General features: G+C 34.8%; 1 protein-coding gene across 2 annotated transcripts in view; it reads left to right on the top strand.

Annotated features, from left to right (window-relative positions):
- The window catches only part of FAM174A (family with sequence similarity 174 member A), a gene marked incomplete at its 3' end in the record, with an annotated part of 38,498 nt that overhangs the window by 3,260 nt on the left and 13,204 nt on the right, over positions 1-22,034 (top strand). Inside the window, exon 2 of one of the 2 annotated variants that reach the window (XM_082723839.1) lies at positions 19,462-19,596. In XM_082723839.1, the coding sequence (XP_082579965.1) occupies positions 19,462-19,596 (135 nt within the window). Of the gene's footprint in view, positions 1-19,461; positions 19,601-22,034 lie in introns of those variants that run through there. The other variant, XM_082723840.1, reaches the window with a different exon arrangement.

The raw sequence follows: 22,034 nt of genomic DNA, 5'->3' as shown, positions 1-22,034 counted from the left end.
TTTGAATATTATGTTTCTTATACTTGTAAATTATGGGTCTGATGATAACTTTTTTGGGATGATTTTTTTCATTTTGCTTCTGCCTAGTTTATAATCTTACATATAAATGTTTATTGCCATTGATTTTCTGTCTTTCTTTCTGCAAAGCTTGGAAGGGTACAGTCTTCAGTATGATTCCATTGGATGACACACTAACATATTGCATGTTAATAGCCAAATTCTGAACTTTGGCTAAGAAAAAATGCACATAGTCAGTTTAACCAGCATCTAATATACTCATTTATTCATTCTGAACCATTATCTGATATATGAACATTTAGTTCAAGTATTAAATTTAGGGTTGAAAATCTACAATAAGGTTATTATTTAAGTGGCTTAGGTGGTTACTGTCTTTCTGAAGAGCTGACATAGAGCCAAGACATCACTATTTGAAGAATTCAACCAAGAAAAGAGCTGAGGGAGCTACCTGAGTGGCTTCCTGGTGTTCCAGGCTTGATTGATGCTAACAGTGTTTGGGCAGTGTTGAGAATTCATACATTTCCTCCAAGATTATGGGACGAAAACTATTTATTTTGGTGAATTCCCATTTTGACTCCCCACTTTGAAAGTACTTCTAACAGCTAACCAGCATTAGTTTATTTGTGCTGGGGAGAAAGAATGGGCAAAAATAATTTCCCTAACTCTTGGGTGGTAACGCTGAGAATATTTTATTTGTAAAATACTTGAACTCCATGAAACTTAGAAGTTGTTTTGTTTTAATCTAATTCAATTATAATGAATATGTGACTGGAGATAATAATAATTCATTTTGAGGCTGAAAATATTCCAAAAAACCCTAGATTGTCTCAGTAGAAATTGAAAAATATGGAAAAGAGTAGGCTTCCTAAGATTAAAATATATAGTCTCTATGAGAAAAGACTCCTCTGTCTTATTCGGTACTATATCCTAAGTGTTGAACCTTATGTACAACATATGACAGACACTGAATAAGTAGTTGTCTAATGAATGAATATTCTTTTTTTTTAATATTGTTATAGGTAGGTGGTAAAGATTTGGAAATTTAATGGTAATTGCTTCTTATTGATAGAACAAAGAGGAATGAAGATCTCAATTAATAATACTTAGATTTCTTTCCTCTCTGTAAGAATTCTTCTCACAGTAAAATCAATAAAGCAAGAAAAAAATGACAGGGTTATTATTTTTTTTTAGCAGGTATTTGATTATTTTAAAAGCAATTTTGGTATAACTTTGTCAAGAATGGTCTTGCCTTAAAAACAAGGAATTAGTTATTTTTTCATGCTGTGGCAGTGATGCTTTTCAATGCTGTATTCAGTATGGTGTATTAGGAGACCAAGACTTAGATTCCAGTCCTGACACTTTTCTCCTCTCTGATTTTAGCAAGTCACTTAACTTTTCTAGTTTAATATCTCTTGATGTAAAATGGGGAGGGGGGAAGCTATTTTATATAGTGAGATGAGCATGAAATTTAGTACACTAGCCTTCATTCAGGCAGTAAGTATTTATTCAGCTGCTCAGAACTGGGCATTGGGGATCTAACGTGAGCGAAATAGATGTTTCTGCCTCCATGGCACTTACAGACTAGAGGAGCAGAGAGACACTAATCACACAATCAAATAGATAATAAAGAATGTGCAGGATCTCTGGAAAAGTAAAAAAAAGTCAGGTCCTATTAATACTTAATGTTGTAGTTAATGTTGACAAATACCCAATACTAATTTAATTTTAATGGTTCCTAGACCAATAAGCTAAAGCACTTAACTAGTTGTTTTTTTTTTTTTTAAAGAACCTTGCTTTGTAACTGAAACATTATTTTTGAAATTTTACTTATCATCATGCTATCTAACATGTGTTAGTTATTTATGTACCAGATACAATGCCGTGTACTTCATGGGCATTTTCCATTTTAATACCTGCCAAAAACCTTCAAAACAAATAATACTATTCTTGTAAAGTATTCAAGTATTACAAGTATTCTTGTAAAGGTAAAGAAGTACAGGTTAAATAATTAGTCCGAGTGAACAAAATAGGCCTTGGCAGAACTGCATTTAAATCCAGCCCTATCTGAATTTTTTTAACATGCCTATTTACTATACTGCTTTCTGTGATTACTTAAAGTCACCAATTTAAAGTGATACTGCACATAAGGATGACTAGCTTATTTTCAGACAAAAATCAAGTGAATATTATATGCACAGTACCTTTCTATTTAAAACAATGCTTTTTGTGAACATTAAAAAAAATTTATTTTTAAAAAGTGAGTTAACCTTAGCATTTATTGATAGTGTATCAGCATTTATTGATAGTGTATCTCTGCCTACCTGAAATAATTTAACGTCTGTCTCAACCCCTACTTCCCTTTCTTCCGTCAGGGGTTTTCTTAATTTGTTAGACACAGTCAGGGAATAGTGATATTTTACAGCAACTTCTATTAATCTGATCATACATATTTCTACCTCAGTTCCTCCTGGAGCAATTCATTATTGAATTATGAATGTGGGATTGGTAATGATATCTTTTCCATCTGGTTGCTTAACAAGAATCTCCATTACAGAATTTATTTTCTTATACTCCCAGAGGACATATGGTTTCAGCACTACTTATAAAATCATAAGACATCAATAGAAATCATTCACTTTAGGCAAAAACAGGGAATACTTTGACTACTTAACATTTATGTATTTACTCACTGCCATTTATTCAGTAAATACGCTTGAGCGATTACAGTGTGCTAGGGGTAGGCCCTGTGGTAAGAACCAGCAGTGCTCGAGATGAGAAAAACCTTTGCCTTCTTGGAACTTATATTCTGTGTGTTAATACATCCTTGGAAAGTGGATTTTTCTCAACAAGTATAAATTGTCCTGGATTGCCATCATTTGTTCAGCAAAGTAAGATGTATTCAATGTTTTATATAGAGACTCAGAGCTTGGAAATATATTTAACAACTATACATTCTTAAAGAATTAATATTCTTTGTATGGATGCAACTTACCTTCCCTAACCATTTAGTCATACTCTTAAAATATTATGAAATGCTTATGTGGCTTTGTGGTGAAGTGCCAAAATGTCAAGGTGATTATGCATCAGTGCTATAAGCAGAATCATTGTGAAATGAAGTGGCTGGAGAAGACGCATAGAAACCCTGTGAGGACAGAGGTGATTTACTTATTTTTTACCCAGGACTAAGCACAGTGTTTGTACCTAGATATCTAGTAAATGAAGTAGGTTTGACCAGACAGAGAAAATAAATATTTAGGTAGGGAAAATAGTTACTAGGTTTTTCAAAAGAAATAACGTCCCTCATCCATCTCCTGTGTACTTTTCCTTTCCTGCTTCCTTCTAATTAATATTAAAGGGTTAGGTTACTGCTTGTATCACTCACTATTTTGGTTAAACACATGAAACAGTCCTAGATAACTAAGGGGGATATTTTTTAATCCCAAAAAGTCAAAGAGTAACTGAAGAGTTAGGTTTTGGTAGTAGGTAGGAACTACAGCAGTTTAGGAGGTAAGAAACCAAAACAGAAGTTTCTTTCCACTATATAGATGTGCAGTGGTTTTCAGTCTTTTTATCTCTCAGTTCAGGAATTAAATTCCATGGAAGGAGAAATAAATTTTATTTACCTCTTGGCAGAGATGCTTGCAATCCTAATTATTAACTCACCAGACTGTGTTTATTGTGGTACAGATACTACCAATAAAGGAATATGAATGTAAGCAGGAAAAGAATACAGTTACCAAAAACAAGAGGTGTTTACCTCCCTGATCCACCTTTGCTCCAGGTTTCAAGGAAGGATATAAATTGTTCATATCCATCTTGAGATATATATATATATATATATATATATATATATATATATATTTTTTTTTTTTTTTAATACAGCAGTTTAAAGTATAAGTTCCTATGATGGGCTAAAAAAGTGTACTGCAATTTGACCCTCAGTTGGTAGTCACTAATCACCTTCAAACTAGCAAGTGTTCTTTATTCTACCGGAGGAGTCATTATTCTGAACAGTTTGGCTGCATTTGTTACTTATCAATTAATTTTTGAGTTATTTTTGCTGCCTTGACCTCTTTTTCATTATGCTGTCCTGATCCCATTTCAGTGTAGCCTGATGAGCAGTCAGATTCCCTGAGTTCTAATTGTAGATTTACATGAGAGTATGCATGCTGTATGTCCTCATGTGAATTAAATGGCAGATCTAAGGTTCAGCCCAGGTTTTGTAAAATAGAGAAAACGATAGGATTTATCAGAAAGGATTGTTTCAAGAATCTATACAAAGTACTTAGCACAATTCTTGGCACATAGTAACTGCTCAAGGAATTTTAGTAGCGATAATGACTATTATTTTTTTTCTTTCATTACTCTTTTCTGATCTCTTCCACTGGTCTTGTCTCTTTTCTCCTAGAGTAATCTTGGCTTTAGGGAGTGCTTTTAAAGCTTGTCTCTCCACTCTGTTTTTCTACATGTGATAATAGGACTTCCTCTACTTAAGCAGTGTTCATCAGGTATACAGTTTTAGGAGATAAAAGTAAGGGGGTTAATTTATTGGGGGTATTGGGCCCAGGGCAACCCTTCCCAACCTTTTTCATGTCATGCCACACTTACAGATTGATATCCATGTGGGGTTAGTGTTTGATAGTATTTATCCTGTCTCTGTCCACTTTGGACAACCAAGGGCTAAGGGGTTTTTTGTTTTGTCACATCAGTAAATCATTTGCATTTATGGTACAGTTGTTGGGAGAATGTTTGTAATGTGCTGAATGTGGACTATGAAGAAGTGGTTGGAGAAGTTACTATGTTGGCTACCTTTAAATTCAGTCAAATTATTTCATGATAAGTTTGCATGACTATTATGTCACTTAATGAACTATTCAGGGTACCAGCTAAGTTTGAGTGACATAACAGTCTGGGTGTGGGAACTTAAAGGGTAACTAAGGTGTTGTATTTTTCCTCAGGGAGCTTAACATCTAGTAGAAGAGTATCACTACTTTTTGTGATAAGAAATTGAACTTTGAGGAATACAGTTGCAAGAAGTTAAGCTAGCTGGAGGAGGCTAGACAAGGCTATTTGGACAGTTAGTTAATACAGCAAAAACTATTAAATTTGTATAGAAGCCTGGAATCTTTATTCCTAATCAACATGAATGATCTAAAAACTCTCTCTATAACTGAATCTGCTTTTCAGTCGGCCTTTTCTCTTTGGATATGTTTTAGTCACTCTTAACAATTTTGGCTATGTTGTCAGGGAGAAGTATTGAATAGGAGGGGGGTGATGTACATTTAAGAATATAATATTGAAGTATATTCAAATGTTGGTAGTAGGAAAAGAGCCAATTTAAAAAAAAAGAAATATTGAAATTAAAAGAAAGGAAGGTCCTTGAGAAGACATGGAAAGAAGGAATCTAAAAAAATGCCATGTGGTAGGAATAACATGGGTGAGAGGGAAGAGATGTCCTCCATTGCAGAGATATCCTTTCATTTGCTTCTCTGGTTGCTGCATTCTGGTTTCTACTTATACTATTCTAGTTTGGGTTTTTTTTGTTTGTTTGTTTGTTTTACTTATTTTTAATTTGAGAGAGAAAGTGAGAGGGAGAGAGCTTGAGTGGTGTGGATAGGAACAAAGGGAAAGGAAGAAACAGTGCTGGGCTTGATTGCAGGACCCTGGGGTCATGACCTATGCCAAAGGTAGACACTTAACTGACTGAGCCACCCAGGCTGCCCTCCACTTCTGCTATTCTGAAAGTGCCCTCGCAGGAGATAATTAAAAACTTTATCACATCAGTTTAATGGACACTTTCTTATCTTTCCTGTAGCATTTGATATTTTATCATTTCTTTCAGCTTCTGATTTTCTTAACTCTTCCAGTATTTATTCTCCATGTTATCCATGAACGTCTTTCTCCACAGACCCTTCTTCCTATTACTAGCGTTTTTTTATACCTCTGACCTGGAGAACAGAACTGCATCTTACTCATCTTTGGTCCCTAAAAACCCCTGCCCTGTTTCTAGAAAACAAATATTTATTAAATGTTTGTGGAAGAGAATGACTTTCACCTCTTCTATATTTGGGTATTCTCTGGGTGCTTTCCTTAACTCTGCAGTTTAACTGGCCGTGTATTCTGAGTATTCCATCCAAAATTCGCTTCTTTAATAACCACCTCTAAGCTATTGATTCCTTTCTTAGTTTACATCATTTATGTCCAGCCAACTTTTACTGGAAATACTATTCAAACTCATAAAGTTCAAATGAAACCATCATTTTTGTCCCCAAACTTTCCCTGCACTGTTCTGTAAAGGTAAATGGTATCACCATATACATGGTTTCTTGTACTGGAATCCTGAGCCACCCCAAGTCTCCCTTTTATTTACTCTTTGCATCCACTCAATGGATGTGAAATGAAAATGAAAATACAGTTTCATTTTCTAAATAGCTCTTGACCACAGTTACCACTTGGCTAGCTCTGTTGATACCACATTCCTTTAGGATCACATCATTTGGCTACTCTGTTACCATCCTAAGTTATTTCTTCACCCCTAAGCCTGTCTCCCTTTCAACCACCATCCTCACTAAACAGCTAGTCTTCCTTCTGAAATGTAAATCTGATCATGCTTACACTTGTGCTTTATGGCTGTACAGTATGGTAGTCAACTAGCTACATGGGAACTTTTAAAAACTCCAGTACATTAAAATTGAATTCAGCTTGTTAGATGCACTAGCAACATTTTAAGAACTCTATAAACACATGAGTCTCCTGGCTGTCTACCATGTTGGACTGCATAGTATTGCATATTTCCATTATCACAGAAAGTTCTATTGGGAAGTGTTATTCTATGGCATCTGATGGGATGAAGTTCATATTATGTAGCCTAACATTTAAGGTCCTCCTCAGTCTAACTTTTTTCCATTATTTTCCCTGTTTATTTTGTTCCAGTCTCAAGTATGCCATATTTTTATGGAAGTGCATTTTCAAACAGAGTTTACATGCATTTATCAAATCCTAGATGTCTTTGAAGGTGAAAATAAAACATCAGTTGTATCAAAAAACCTCTGTGGTCCCAGAAGACTTTGTTGTCTTGGTCCATTCAGGGTGCTATAACAAAAGTACCACAGACTAGATGGCTTATAAACAACAGACATTTCTTCTCACAGTTCTTGGGTCAGAAAGTCCATCATCATGATACTGACGGATATGGTGACTGGTGACAGCTTACTTTTTGATTCATAAACAGTGCCTTCCAGTTGTAACCACATGTGGTGGAAAGGCAGGGGGACTTTCTGGGGCTGCTTTTATAAGGGCACTAATCCCATTTATGAGGACTCCACTTTCATGACCTAATCACCTCCCAAAGACCCATCCTCCTAATACGATCACCTTGGGGGTTTGGTTTCAACATGAATTTTGGAGGTACACAAATATTCAAGCATAGCACCAGTATAATGGCAGTATTTCCAGTAAACTGTAATAGTTGGTTCACTTGTCTGCTCTCTGTACACTATTTATTCCTTAGACCTTTTTCTAAAATAGAGATTCAAATGTTTCCTAAATAAATAGCTGAAGGAAATAGGAACAATGTATGGAAAAACTAAAGCAAAGCATGGAAGTGAAGATCAGAAATGTGAGGTAGTTGGTGCAATGGGTATTAACATCAACTCTGTAATAATCCAGTTATTTTAATTTACTTCACGTGCTTTCTATATTTGAAGAGCTGTGGACTCATGATCTGTGGTTCTCCAGAAACATCAACTGGGACTGTTTAAAATACATAAATATAGTGCATATATTTACCCAAGATAATATGCATTATGGTTATCTAAGATAACTGCAGTCATCAGGATGAATTGTAAGTGTAACTGGGAGATGCATTTGCTGGTAACTAAAAAGGCTGGATTTGGGACAAACAGAGGAAACTTGATTGAGATTCCTCCAGTTAGTTACTACAGAGTTTTCCTGAAAGTGAAATAATCAACAAATGTGAATTTTGAAACTTTAGTACTAATATTCAAATGGTATATATCAGCGCACTTCACTAGTATAGTTGGGCTAGTTGTTAAAGTCAGTATCCGTCTTGATTAGTTGATTTTTATGTCTTGCAGTTGTTAAATAACTAAATATCTAGTTGTTAAATAGCTAAATATCTTGAATACCTCTTCAAAGTTTGAGTTGTTTTATCATGATCTCCATTGCCCATGTTTGTATATATCTTTTATATTACAACATTTGCCTTTAATTTTATTTTTGGTAAAGAAACTCTCAAATCTATATTTTTAAAATTATTTATGCTCTGTCTTTTCTCAAGCATGAGAAATAAAATAAAAAGCTAAAATTGGGTTAAAAGTTACTTCTTGATAAGTTGCATTGCTCAGTATGATATAAAACAGCATGAAAAATACTTCAGTCATAAATTTGGAATCTTAAAGTCATTTTCTTAAGAAATCATTTAGGGTTTTCCTAGTCATTTCTCAGAGATCTTTACTGTTATTTTCTTTAATACAATTTTTTCCCCCTGTAATAAAAACTAGGCAGAGACTTGGCAATTCTCAGAATAACTTGAAGATACAGAATCTTCTTAGGAGATTTTTGTTGGCACATAATGTTATTCTTTGTAGCCAAATTGTGTTGTTTTTATAAAGTAAAAAATATTAAAATATACTTTGGTTTGTCTCTAGTTGATATTTTAATTTTACTTATTCACTGATTTTCTCAGTAATATGACAAAAGATTGAAAAGGTAAAAAATAAACTTCCTGTACTAGTTAATTTGCATACAGATGTGTACATGTGTACTATCCCACGTAGGCTTATATTCCTCCAGTTAATGTAATAGTTTTAACCTTCTTTTATTACCCAAGTCTGTAAATGTCAATTCATGTTAGCAACATACTACATTCTGAATATTTATAACCTTATGTTATTATGTATACACTTTTTCTTTTTATTAGGCATAATAGACACACACCTTTAATTTATATGGGCTTATACAGAACTTTTATAAAATTTTTTAAAAAAACATGTTACTCTATTCTCACCTCTGAGGTAGATGATTTTATAGACATTAGAATGGATGTGAGAGTCTGAATATTTTAATCAGGGCAATATAGGTTATGCTGAGGCAATAAACTATCTCAGTCTCAGTGGCTTAATGCAGTAAAAGTTTATTTCTCCTTTAGAAAATTCAGCTGCAGGCTTGGGTTGTCAGCAGTTCAGCTGACCTTGATTTTAGGATTTTACCATTTCAGCCTAAGCCGTCCACAGTTGTCAGAGCTTGGTAAAAGAGACTAAAGAATGTACAAGGGCTTTTGACTGGTTTAGCCTAAAAGGAGCCTAAACTGTATGAAGAGCTGGAAAGTAAGGAGGAGTGGCTTCTACTTTTTACTTTCTTAATAAAAGTTAAGTAATTTAGTAATTTAGGGCTACTGTGACCCGTTATTTCCTTTACTATGTATGCCTTGCAGCCTCTTCATGAGCTAATCTCCATCACAGCTTCAAATTGTCTCTTGTTCTTGTTTGCACCTATGTGTGTGTGTTTTCTTCTACATTGATTTCCTATGGTATATATTCTAATTGGCTTATCTTTGTAGACTAGACTACATCATCCATCATAATCCAATCTAGAGACTGATAAACCTTAGAAAAATTGCCTATCAGAGGCAATCAAGTTGTGGTTGAGAATAGGGGGTTCTGTACTGTAGAACACACCATAGCTGATGTTAGCCATTCAGAAGAGCTTGTAGGCAAAGTAATTTTTCTTCGAGAGGCTAGGGCTAGCGGACATGACAGGTCCCATGTTGGGAGGCCTTATGCATTGTTCTAATGTTGAAATCTTATCTTTTTTAGTGGTAGAGACCAGCTACACTTTGACTGAAACACCTAGGACTTCAGAGTCCAGTTTAAAAACAGTTGTGTTCATGAATTTGGGCGGCTGAATCTCTGAGGAGAGAAAAAAATGAAAAGGTTATGATCTAGATGGAGATGAGACTACTGGGTTACTGAAAAAAAAAAAGTGTAGAATGAAACTGATAAGTTTTAGTGGACTTTTTTTGTGGCACTGTATTATTTTATTGAAAACTGCAAAGAAAAAAAAGTGATTCTTTAGAATGGGGGCATTGGTAATAGAACCTGCCTAGAAGATTCTTAAAAAGAAGAAAGTTAGAAGCAAATACATATTTGAGTGGTGAAAGTTTGGCAACCTAACTCAGAGAAGCTAAAATGCTAAGTGCCCTCATCAGTTAGGAAGTTTTTACCTATAGGTAATGCAATCTCCTATTAAAAGTGACTTTAACATAGGACATAATTTGTTGTTGTTATTTACTTATGAATATGGGCAGGCTAAGAGTTGGTTCAGTGATTTTGTAAGATTATCAAGAATTATGGGTTTTTTTCTCCATCCTTTCCCTCTATAAGATGGCTATCTCGGTTTTAACGAGTTTGTTTCCACAAAGTAGTGTCTCAAACAGGAAAGAAGAAGAGGGCCTGAAAAGAGGCCTTCTCTTCCTGTGTTCTTTTTTTTTTTTTTTTTTTTAAATTTTATTTATTTATTTGAAAGACGGAGATCACAAGTAGGCAGAGAGGCAGGCAGAGAGAGAGAGAGAGGGAAGCAGGCTTCCTGCAGAGCAGGGAGCCCGATGCGGGGCTCGATCCCAGGACCCTGAGATCATGACCCGAGCCAAAGGCAGCAGCCCAAACCACTGAGCCACCCAGGCGCCCCTCTTCTTTTTTTTTTTAATCAGGGAAAAAAATCTTTCCCAGAAACTGCACTCTAGAGTCATATCATTTGTCTCATTTGTGTGAACTGCTTTTTCTGCTCAGCCCTAGACAATGACTGGCAAAAGGAAAATTATATTTTCATGATTGGTTTATACCAATTATTATGATCATTATGTATCTCTTAGGGCTGGGCCCAGTTGCTCTCTAAACAAAATCATGATACTGATAAAACCGAATAAGGTTTCCTTTTGGATAAACAAAAAGCATATTCTGCTGCTGTGATCAAAATTTAGAGATGGTTAATCAGAACATAAATGCACTTGTTAATGCAAATAGCTACCAGGTTATTGCTTTTTACTATGAAAGAATGAACCAGAAAATGTAGTTCACTAAAATAATATGTTCATTTTGGTGTAATGTAAGGTCATTGTATTGGGGATCAGAAGACTGTTTTGGTAGCTGATTTCGTGACTCAGTTAAAATTACTTCGATTCATTAGATAGACAGTTTTGCTTAATGCTTAAGATCCCAGACTTAGGAGTCAAGTGTCTATGTTGAATCCTAGCTCTACCATTTACTATTTAAAGTTTAATTTTTTTCTAAGCCCTGCCTTTCTATGTTAAAATGAAGGTTTTTATAGACTGTTGTGAGGATTGTATCAGGTAATGCTTGTAAGCTGCTTGGCTTAGTGCCTGACATATGCACTTACTAGGTAAAAATTAACATTATTAGTAATTTTGTATGTCTAGAGTTGCATTCGTAATATATTTTGGGGGTTTTGCTGTATTTTTTGGATACTTCTTCATATACTCTATGTAGTGTTTTATATGTAGAGGTAGGTCTGACAAGGTTAGAGATAAGGTGGGATATGGGGAGATTGTAAGAGAAATCTGCTGGGAGCAATGGTTGATCAGAGAGTAGGAGGTGAGGTAGCATGAACATTGGAAATGCTCATTTGTAAATAGGAATTTAAAGTTGGTTGGTAGGGGTGCCTGGGTGGCTCAGTTGGTTACGCATCTTCCTTTGGCTCAGGTCATGATCCCAGAGTCCTGGGACCTAGCCAGGGAGCCTGCTCGGCAGGGAGCCTGCTCAGCAGGGAGCCTGATCCTCCCTCTCCCTCTGCCTCCCTGTACCCCTGCTTGTGCTCTCTCCCTCTTTCTCTCTGTCAAATAAATAAGTAAAAAATCTGAAAAATAAAAAAATATAATAATAAATAAAGGTGGTTGGGAAATAATTCCATGCTGAATTCTTAGAAGTGTAGGTCAGAAGAATTATCAAGCTGTATATCCTAAGCTTTAGTACCTGAAAAGTATGCTAGGAAATCCATGAAAAGACCAAGGTGAGAAGTAAACAACGGGGTTATGTGCTCTGCACTCTCCTACAGGACACTTCCCAGCTAAGTTATATAATACTTTAGCATTTATTTCACCTATGGCTGTCTACCACTATACCATCAAATAGAAGACAAGTCTAAACACAGGAATTGATTGTTATGTACTGAATTATGGGGAACTGGATGAGAAAAGGGATCTATCAGAGAAAACAACATTGTAGTATTCTAAACATAGATGAATATGCATTTGATTTTTTTTTTTTCCAAAGTTTTGGGTGTTAGCAGTGAACATTTTACTGGAGATGAACCGTGGCAGGATACCTCGTTGGGAGAGTCTTCTTTTCAGTGCTGCACTTAGTCAGGGTCATGATAGTGACAGAGCTTGATAGCTGATGGGCCAGTAGAGAGGACCGAAGAATCGTTATGAAAACAAGCCAAAGGAATTTTAAAAAAGCATAGTAGCCTGAGAACTTCAACATGGGATCAACAGCTCCTGACAGCATTGCTGTTTTACGTCAAAGTGGAAAAGCCATAATAATCTTGAGACATCAAAAAGAATAAAATTGACTCATTTATCCTGTATGGTAAGGCAGTGATATCTTTAGCATTGCCTATAGTTACATTCAAATACCAAGAATTTCAAAGAAAGCCAAAAAAAAAAAAAAAGTCCCTTTGGCTTTTGAATGGATAAACTTCAATTATTTAGAGTGTAAATGAAGTGTAACTACATTTTACAACATGGTAATTGTATACCCAAAAGATAAAAATGAAACTACTCAGAACAGGGTGCAGGTTGAATATAGGTGGTTATAATTTGGATATGAGAATCACCTGGGCTTGACTTAAACATACCAAATGAGTATCTGAGAAGTCTTGGAGTGAGTGCATGTTTAATATGTTTAATTATTCTAGTCTTTTTTTTTTTGTTTTCTGTCCTGAGCCAGACGGATGTTATCCATATTATGATTTAAAAATTGTGATGAATTGTGGAACACTACATCTGAAGCTAGTGATGTGTTGGCTAATTGAATTTAAATTTTAAAAAATTAAAAAAAAATTGGCTAGCTCCTATAGGTTTTGCTGTGGTGTATTTTTGGAGATGATGTTCTTTTCAGGCTTCTCTTATCGCAGGGTAATGATTAACATAATAATTGTAGGTTTTGTTGTTATACATAGAAAACACAATCTATATTGTCAATCCATATATTTTAGTTAGTTCATTTAATAGATAGTAGGCATCTGCTTTATGCCATTCCCTGTGTACTGGGGGTATAATGGTGAGCAAAAACACCTGCTCCCATGAAACTAAGTCTAGTAGGAAAGACAAAAAGGTTACACAAAAAAGTATGCAAGTGTATCATTTATAAGTACTTTGAAGGAGATGTACAGGGGTGCTGTGGAAACCAATATTAGGTGTTTATTTGTAACCTCGCCAGGTGGATTAGGGAAAACTTCTCTAAGGAAGCTGGAGCTGAAAGGTGAATAGGCATTAACATGGCAATAGCGTGGTGTGTGGGGTAAAGTGTGAGGCCAATGACAGAGAACACATGGCCATTATAAGGGAACACAAGTTAGAAGTCTTTGTGGCTGGAGTGCAGAAGGTGAAGCAGAATGTAGAGGAAACAGCAAGGTGAGGCTAGCAAGGTAAGTATGAGCCATCCTATGTTGAACTTTATAGGCCATATTACATAATTGTTACTCTTGAACAATAGGAAACCATTGGAGATTTTAGAGGATGGAGGGGAGATTAGTGGGTGACCAGAGCAGATAGAGGTACACAGTTATTAAGCTATATCAAGTCAAGGTGATTGATTGTAGCAGTGATGAATACTTTAAGTGAATTTGAATGATTCTCAGGAAGTACAATCAATAGGACTTTGTGACAGCCCCGGAGATAACACTGATCAGACTTCCCTATAAAAGACCCTGCTGCAGGAAACATAAAAGACCCTGACAGCCTCCAGCTGTCACAGCTTTGGATCCATCATTGTATCCATGCCAGGGCCATAACTCTTAGGCCTTTTCCAGCCAGTGACTGAGTGTGGCCAAACCTGGCCATCAGGACTCCTTCCTCTAATGGATAATCTTTCTTTGCCTAAGGACATCCCATTGGCTGGTCAAAACTTTCTCAGAACTGCATTGTAGTCTACTGCTCTTCCTACCCAACTCTTCTTTCTTCCCACTCTCTTTCACAGGCTGCAGGCCTGCATTAACGTTCATAGGATCTCCTCTTCTCCTTTTCTCTCCCTCTCTCTTTGGAGACCTTCCCGCTAATAAACCTCCTATGATCTATCAGTTTGCCAGGGTTTCCTGCTGTAACTGGGCGACTTAAACAACAAAAATTTTTTACTTCACAGTTTTAGAGGCTAGATAACTGAAATCAAGATATGGGCAGGCTTGCTTCCTTCTGAATGCTGTGAGGGAATGTTCTGGACTGAATGTTTATGTCCTACCACCCACCCCCCAAATTCATATGTAACTGTATTTGAAGACAGGACTTACAAGAAATGATAAAAGTCACATGAGGCCATAAGGGCTGATGCATCTTATAAGAAAAGGAAGAGATACCAGAGCTCTCTCCCTACACACACAAAGAAGAGGTCAAGTCAGCACATGTGAAATGGTGGTTGCCTACAAGCCAAGAGAAGCCTCAGAATGAAACCTGGTACCTTGTTCTTAGACTTTCTAGCCTCCAATATATTGACAAATAAATTTCTGTTGTTTAAGCAGTCAATTTTATGGCATTTTGTTATGGCAGCTTGAGCAGATTAATAAACAAATTTCTGTTCAAATTTCTCTCCTTGGCGTGAAGATGGCCATCTTCTTCTCCACTTGGTATTCTTTCTGTATGTGTGTCTGTCTGAAAACTTTCTTCTTTTTCTTTTTTTTCCCAACATCATACTGGATTAGAACCATTTCTGATGACTTTATATTATCTTAATTGACTGTTAAGACTTTATCTTGAAATAAAGTCATAGTCTGAGGAGATAGGGGTTGGGATTTCATCATATGAATTTGAATAGTTCAGCCCATAACATAATCTTATTTTTTACTGGTTTCTGCTTCTTGAAGAACTTGAAAAGACAACTGATGGATTGGGTTTTGGCAATGGGGAATGAAGATGAGAGAGGTATCAGATTAAAGTATTTTTATATATATGTATTCAGTTGAGTTGGATTTCTTGATAAATTGTAGACCACTAAAATTGTGGCTCACTAATTTTTATTTGTATTGTGTTTTAATGGCAACGTAATTAGTTGCAAAATCATTCTTGATCATTATTTTATTTTCCCATAAATAGCTAAGACAAAACTTTTTTATCAGTTTTTTATCAGTTTATCACTTTTTTTTAATCAGTAGTTAAACTTTTAGTTATTAAGAATTATTCTGCTTTATCATAATGCCTCTCAGATAGGAGAATGTGTGTATATAAAATACCCAGTAAATAATATATTCCTCAGTTTAGTTTTGAATGTGTTATAGAAATTAAGGAGTTAAGGAAATTAAGGAATATTACTTAAATCTTCCCATACTTAATACCCTATAGGCTTTCATTTAAAAGAAAGGAAAAAGAATAAAACCAGATGGGCACAGCAAGTTATATTGATCAGTTTTGTCTCTTTCATAGAGTAGTAAAATGAAATGGAGTTTTATTCTGTTGTGTTTATTTTATGTGGCCTCATACATTTTTACATAAAATTTTATCAAGCTTACTTTAGCAGTTCAGCTTTATTTTTATACTGTAGCTTTTACATGCTATTTAAACAGAAATAATTCTTACCAACCTGAATATAATGGAACATTGAGGAATCTACAACTATATTAGAAAGCTGTTTGAATGATAATGTGATTATTTGCAGTGGATCTGATCAGGATCATTTACCTGTGCATGCCATGTGATGAGTGAGTATCACTCAGTATTATCAACCATATAGTTATTATCTTTTGCCCTTTTAATCTTCCATATTTTCCTCTACACATTTATAAAGTCCCTACTTTTTTGTTAAGAGCCAACAAAATTCGTTTTCATACTGCAGTATGCATTTACTATGTGTAATAGAAAAGTGTAATATCTATAATTATATGTGTATAATTGTCAACACACATAGACAAGATTGTCATGAACTTACTGAAAACATTCATTTGTGAGAAAAGAACTATAGCTGTTAAAATTGTCTGAATTTTAAAAGCCCTCTTAAACCTTTGTTTAAAAAAAGGCACACTGCATATTAAAAAAAGAAGAGTAGTCTTTTTACTTAAAATTTCAGTATACTTTTATTATTTTATGTTTGTATTTTATGTTTAATATTTATTATTTTGGTAGATAGTTCATTGAATCAGCTCAGTAATTTTGAAGATTTACAGATGCTTTTGACCCTTCCTGAGAAAAATCACTGCATATGGATATATTTGATGTTTTTATACTCAAGTTGCTATCACAATCATGTAGCCATCAGTGCCTAGATCTTTGGATTTAGGGAACTTTTTTTTTTTTTAGAAATTGCATTTCAACTTTAAATTCTATTTAACAATATACAGTTGCTTTTTTTTTTACTTGAATTATTCTTGTATGAATTAGTAACATTTACTAAAATACTGACTTCATTTAAATTGAACTGCATTCCCCCACTTACTTGGTGCCTAACAGTGTACTTTCTGTGTATATGAAATAGTTCCTTCTTTTTAAAGAGCTTAGGAAGCTCTTTGTGTTTGGAAGATACTATTTTATATAAATGATTAAAGGGGAGTGCAAGCTAGAATAACAAAGTGCTCAAACCGATACAGTCAAACATTTACACTATACAAAGATAGAGAAAACAACATTGCTTGCCAGATTAGCCAGTCATTGAAAGATTGGGAATTCATTCAAGAGAGGATGAAGACCTTGGGAGTGGAGAAGAATGTCAGCTGAGATAAAACTGCAATAGTCCTTAAGGTCTATATTTGTATCCTTCTCTTTTTTAAGCCTTGCCAGAGTATCCTGTGACTGGCAATGACTAGGATATTGACAGATTGACTACTTGGTATATATGACCTGGAAGGATCTTATTTTTTTCTGAAAATAAGTCACATGACATTAATTTCTTGTTTATTGAAAATGAGAGAATGTTTGAAAAGCCATATATGGTGTAGAAACTTGAGTGGAAACCTGGCAAAAGGGAAGAGGAGAAATCCTAACTCTGAATATCCTAACTTAGATTGCCAAGTAGCTTTACTCACTCTTGTGTATTAACTTTTTTAACCCAAAGAGTGCTTGAATATGTTATTCAGTTATGTGGTTCAAAAGGACTAATAATGAACTGTAATTCCCCAGAACTTTTTATTCCTTCTTCCTGGGTCAGTATTTTTCTTAGTTTTTTTGTGAATTACTTTCAGAAGTAATTCTGTTGTATTTATTTTATGTGGCCTCATACATTTTTACATAAAATTACATTTTACATTTTTCATAAAATTTTACATAAAATTTTTATATAAAATCACTGGTTGGTACACTGTGGAGCATCAGCCAGATCTGGTTCACTGACCTATTTTTTTAAGACCTATGAACCAAGAATTTTTTTTTTTACATTTTTGAAGGATTATGAAGAATTAAACTAACAACGAAAGATTAAGGTGACTATGTGTGGCAAGAAGCCATATGTGGTCTTTAAGTCTACAATATTTATATTTGATCTTTTGCAGAAAAAGTTTAGATTTCTGATCTACATAGGGAGTGTGTATGAATGTGTGCACATACAAGCATGAACACATATATGTACTTGTTAATATATAGCTTATACTTCTTATTGCCATTATTTAAGTCTTAACATTAGTATTAACTCTTATACTGGTTGCATTTGTAGTTTTAAATACTGTACTTAAACCTCTTGTTTCCTGTCCCATCACCTTTGGGTAGACATATAGATAGATCTATAGGCAGTCACAGGTGGAAACTTTTCTTGGGTTTTATCCAGGCTTAGTATAATTTTCTAAATTTTCACCACTGAGACCAGGTGCTTCACACTCAGAAGCTAGCACAATGCCTGATGCTTAATAAAATTCAAATATCTCTTGAGCAAATGTTTGTGTATATCTGTGTAGTACATGTATGTATGTGTAGGAGAGTTTTTCTCCTAGGGGATTCCCATAGTCACATTTGCAGAAACTTGTATAGATAGCTCTTCAGAGTTGGCGCGGTAGTCATGGTATTTGTTATCACACTGTTACATCAAATAAATTGACCCAGAAACATACATTTAAGTAAATTTCCATGTTGTCACTTACTGAAATATCTTCTATTTTGTTCTTAATCTCCCATAGTTATTTGTGTAAAACATGTTTTCTTGTGTGTGGATTTGAGGTTATTTCATTGGAGGTAACTTGGGCACTAATTATAGGGTAGGATTTGGAGCACTGAGCGAGAATATGATATCACTTAGACCCTGAATGAATATTTAAAGAGCATCTGAATCAGACACTGCTACAGAGTAGTAATAGAGTGGTGAACAAGACATGCATAATTGCCCTCATGGAACTTGGTGGGAGAGAGGCAAATGAACACTCAAATAACCATATACATAAGCAAATATAAATGCAGATTGAGGTGAACACTTTGAAGGAAAAAATCAAGTTATTTGAGTTATCTAGAGCAGTGGTTCTGAAACTTTAACATGCATCTTACTAATGAGAAGTGTGTGTTAAAACATTAAAACATGAGTTTATGGGCCTCAAGATCAAAGTTTGTCATTTACTAGGTCTGAGTGGGCATGAGGATTTGCATTTCTAAAAAATTATTAGTTGATAGTGATTCTGCTGATTCAGGAAACCACACTTCAGGAACCACTAGTCGTGGTTTTCAGCACATTGGAAAAACTTGTAGAACATCAACAAAATATTGATGCTTAGTTCCTTTTCTGTGGAAACTCTGAACTAATTATGTGGAAATAAGGACTAAGTATGAAGCTTTTAAAGATACCCAGGGTGATTCTGATGTGCAGCCAGGTTTTTAAGCTACTTAGTGCAGAATTTGAACATGTATATACATAATAGGTTTCTTAGTGGGGCAGAAAGTACCAAATCCTGCCCAGTAGTAAGAAGGCATGAGGAAGGTAGGGAAGGCTGGAATAGAAGGCTTTCGTTAAGTATGTGGTACCTTAAGGATTTATCTGTCCATACCATAAGCTGCTAGAGAAGAGAATAGGTCAGACAGAAAAAGTGGTACAAGACAAGTAGGATAGATTTTGTTTCATAAATAATCCTAGATAGTCAATTGTTTCCATTTCCGAAATGCAGTTATTCTGATACTGAGTGCCTCTGATGTCAGCAACCGAGGGATTGTTTTGTAGTTTACAAATCAATATAAAGTAAGGGTCATCAATGCTGTATTCAAATAATTTTTATTGATCAATATGTTCCGTTTAATAGAATGAGAAGAAGAAACCGAAAGACGAGGAGATACGGAGTTTTGGACACTAACATAGAAAACATGGAGTTGACACCTTTAGAACAAGATGATGAGGATGAAGATAACACTTTGTTTGATGCCAATCATCCTCGAAGGTAAGTAACTGTTGGGCAGTTTCATTCCATGAATTAGGGAGGCAAATCCTGGATAACTAAATTGAAAAAATAAAGTAAAAGAATACAGTATTTCATTTAGCAGTTTTTATCCCAACAGATTTTATTTGTTTCTATTTCATGATGTTCTTTGTGCTACCCAACCGATAGTTCACATGTATATTGCTTTGCTGAAATAGATTTAAGTAATAGAATACTATCTAGAAAGAAATCTGTGTTAATAGATCCCCTTGCAGAGCTTTGTCCTTTTAACTGCTACGTATTCAAAGTAATATGTAGTAAGTCTTTCGTGTGTGTGAGAGAGAGGGAGAAAGAAATATTAGTAAACTTGGTTTTCTTTTTGCATTCTGAAGATATTTTGATTTTAGTATGTGCTCTTTTATTTGTAAATCATACTTTCACTCAAAATTGTGGGACTGATGGTCTGCTAGTTTTGCTGTGGTATCTATTCCCAGATCTGTTCTTGCTGAGCATTAAGACCCTTCCTAAGAGATTTGCATAAGCAAAATTACATGGTTATAGACTTAGTTTCAAAGCAAATGGAATAAGGAAAGGAGGTAGTAAAGATTCCACTCAGTAGGGAAAGACATGTTGGAATACAAGGGAGACTATTTGGCTAAAGGACAACTAGAGTCCACAATCAAGTACAAGAAGTACCAGGAGTACAGAAATCTTGGGTTTTTATACACGCAAGGTTGGGAGGATCAGCTCTGGCAGGACATAGGGATATGCAAGCTTTCATTGTTGTTGTTGTTGTTATTTGTTTGTATTTGAGAGAAATATGTGGAGTTTTACAATCTGCTAAAGAGTGGTATTACCCTGCTGTTTTTGGAGAACCATTGGTATCGTTTATGTGGAATGTATGTAATTAGATAATCAGATTTATGTTGTGCAGTAATACTTCTTGTATTAGTGGAAGTTGGCCTAGAAAGATGAAGGATGAAGAGAGACCAGGGAATGTAGGAGGCACATAAAGAAGGAAATGATTTCCATGAGCTATAATTACCTATAGTTCTCTTTTGTTTTGCAGCATGCATCATCAGACATTTCTCCAGTACTTATCCCTCTCTTATGCCCACTTTTCATGAATTTTGTATTCTATTAAGGAGCTAGACATTAATTAGGGTTACATGAACAAAGTATAAGGTGATATGAGAACTTGTAGTGGTGACATAGAACAAATAACCAAAAACTAATGGTCCAGAGAAGCCTCTTGGATATGATATGTTAATTGAGACCTGAAAAAATGAGTAAAAATTAGCAGAATTAAAAGTGGATATAGGGGTGAGGGTTGGAGAGAGAACAGTAGGTACAAAGTACCAGAAGCCAAAGAGAATATAGAGTATTCGAGGAACTAAAAGAAGTTCAATAGATGCTATATTAATATTTATAAGAATAAAAATTGAGTGAATGAATAGCTTTTGAGCTTTAAATGCAAAAATAAGAGTGATGGGTAAGGCAGAACAAAGAATCAAAAGACAGATCATGATCCATGGCAGACAGTGAGAAGTCACTCAACAGGTTATGAAAAGTCACCTGGAAAATTTTAAGACAGGGGAAACAGAATCAAAGTTCTGTTCTGAAGATTGCGTAGATGGAAGAAAAGCAAGACAAGGAGTAAGGCAACCGGGAAGACCGGTTAGATGGTACAAGTTCATGGGGTGACTGGCACAAGTTCATGGGGTATCCAGTATCAAAGCAATAGCAAGAGAAATAGAAAGGAGTAAATTATTAAAGAGACTTTGAAAGGTATTATGAACACAATTTAGTAATTGTGTTTGGGGAGTAGAGGAGGGAGAAATGGCTATACTAATGGAGAAGCATGTTTCAGGTGTAATGATAATTATCAGTGATACCAATGATAATTGATAATGACATCTTCAGATTTTTAGTAGTGTGACCCCATATACTTAAAAAAAAGGCTTAGAAAAAACTTTAATATAGATATGTTTAAAATAAGAACAGCAAATAAATGCTGCTTACTTACTCATTTATGCATGCATGCATTCATTCATTCATTCATTCATCTAAGGAATGAATGATGGAGCAGCTATTTATATAGCAGCTGTTGAATGTCTGGCACTGATCTGGCCACTTGGGATACACTACAGTCACAAAATAGAAAAAAAAAAAAAAATCCTGACTGTGTGACACTTAACTTCTTGTATTGAAAAGGTGAGATTAGGAGATTGACAGTTCATTTTTATTTTCATTTGTCCTTATATATCCTTCTATGTTGATTTTTTCACATCTTTGAGAAAAGATCACATATTTATGTATTACTTTAGAAACAATTTGCCTATTTAGGAATAATTTCAGAATTTCAAAAAGTTATAAGAATAAAAATAGTACAAAGAATATCCTGTTGTTCTTAAATCTAGATTTACCAACATTTTACTTTGTTTGTTCTCTTGTGTGTT

Source organism: Mustela nivalis, assembly GCF_964662115.1.
Source record: "Mustela nivalis genome assembly, chromosome: 3".
NCBI classification, from domain to species: Eukaryota; Metazoa; Chordata; class Mammalia; order Carnivora; family Mustelidae; genus Mustela; species Mustela nivalis.
Note: the sequence above shows the minus strand (reverse complement) of the source record. Positions and strands in the feature narration are given on the sequence as shown.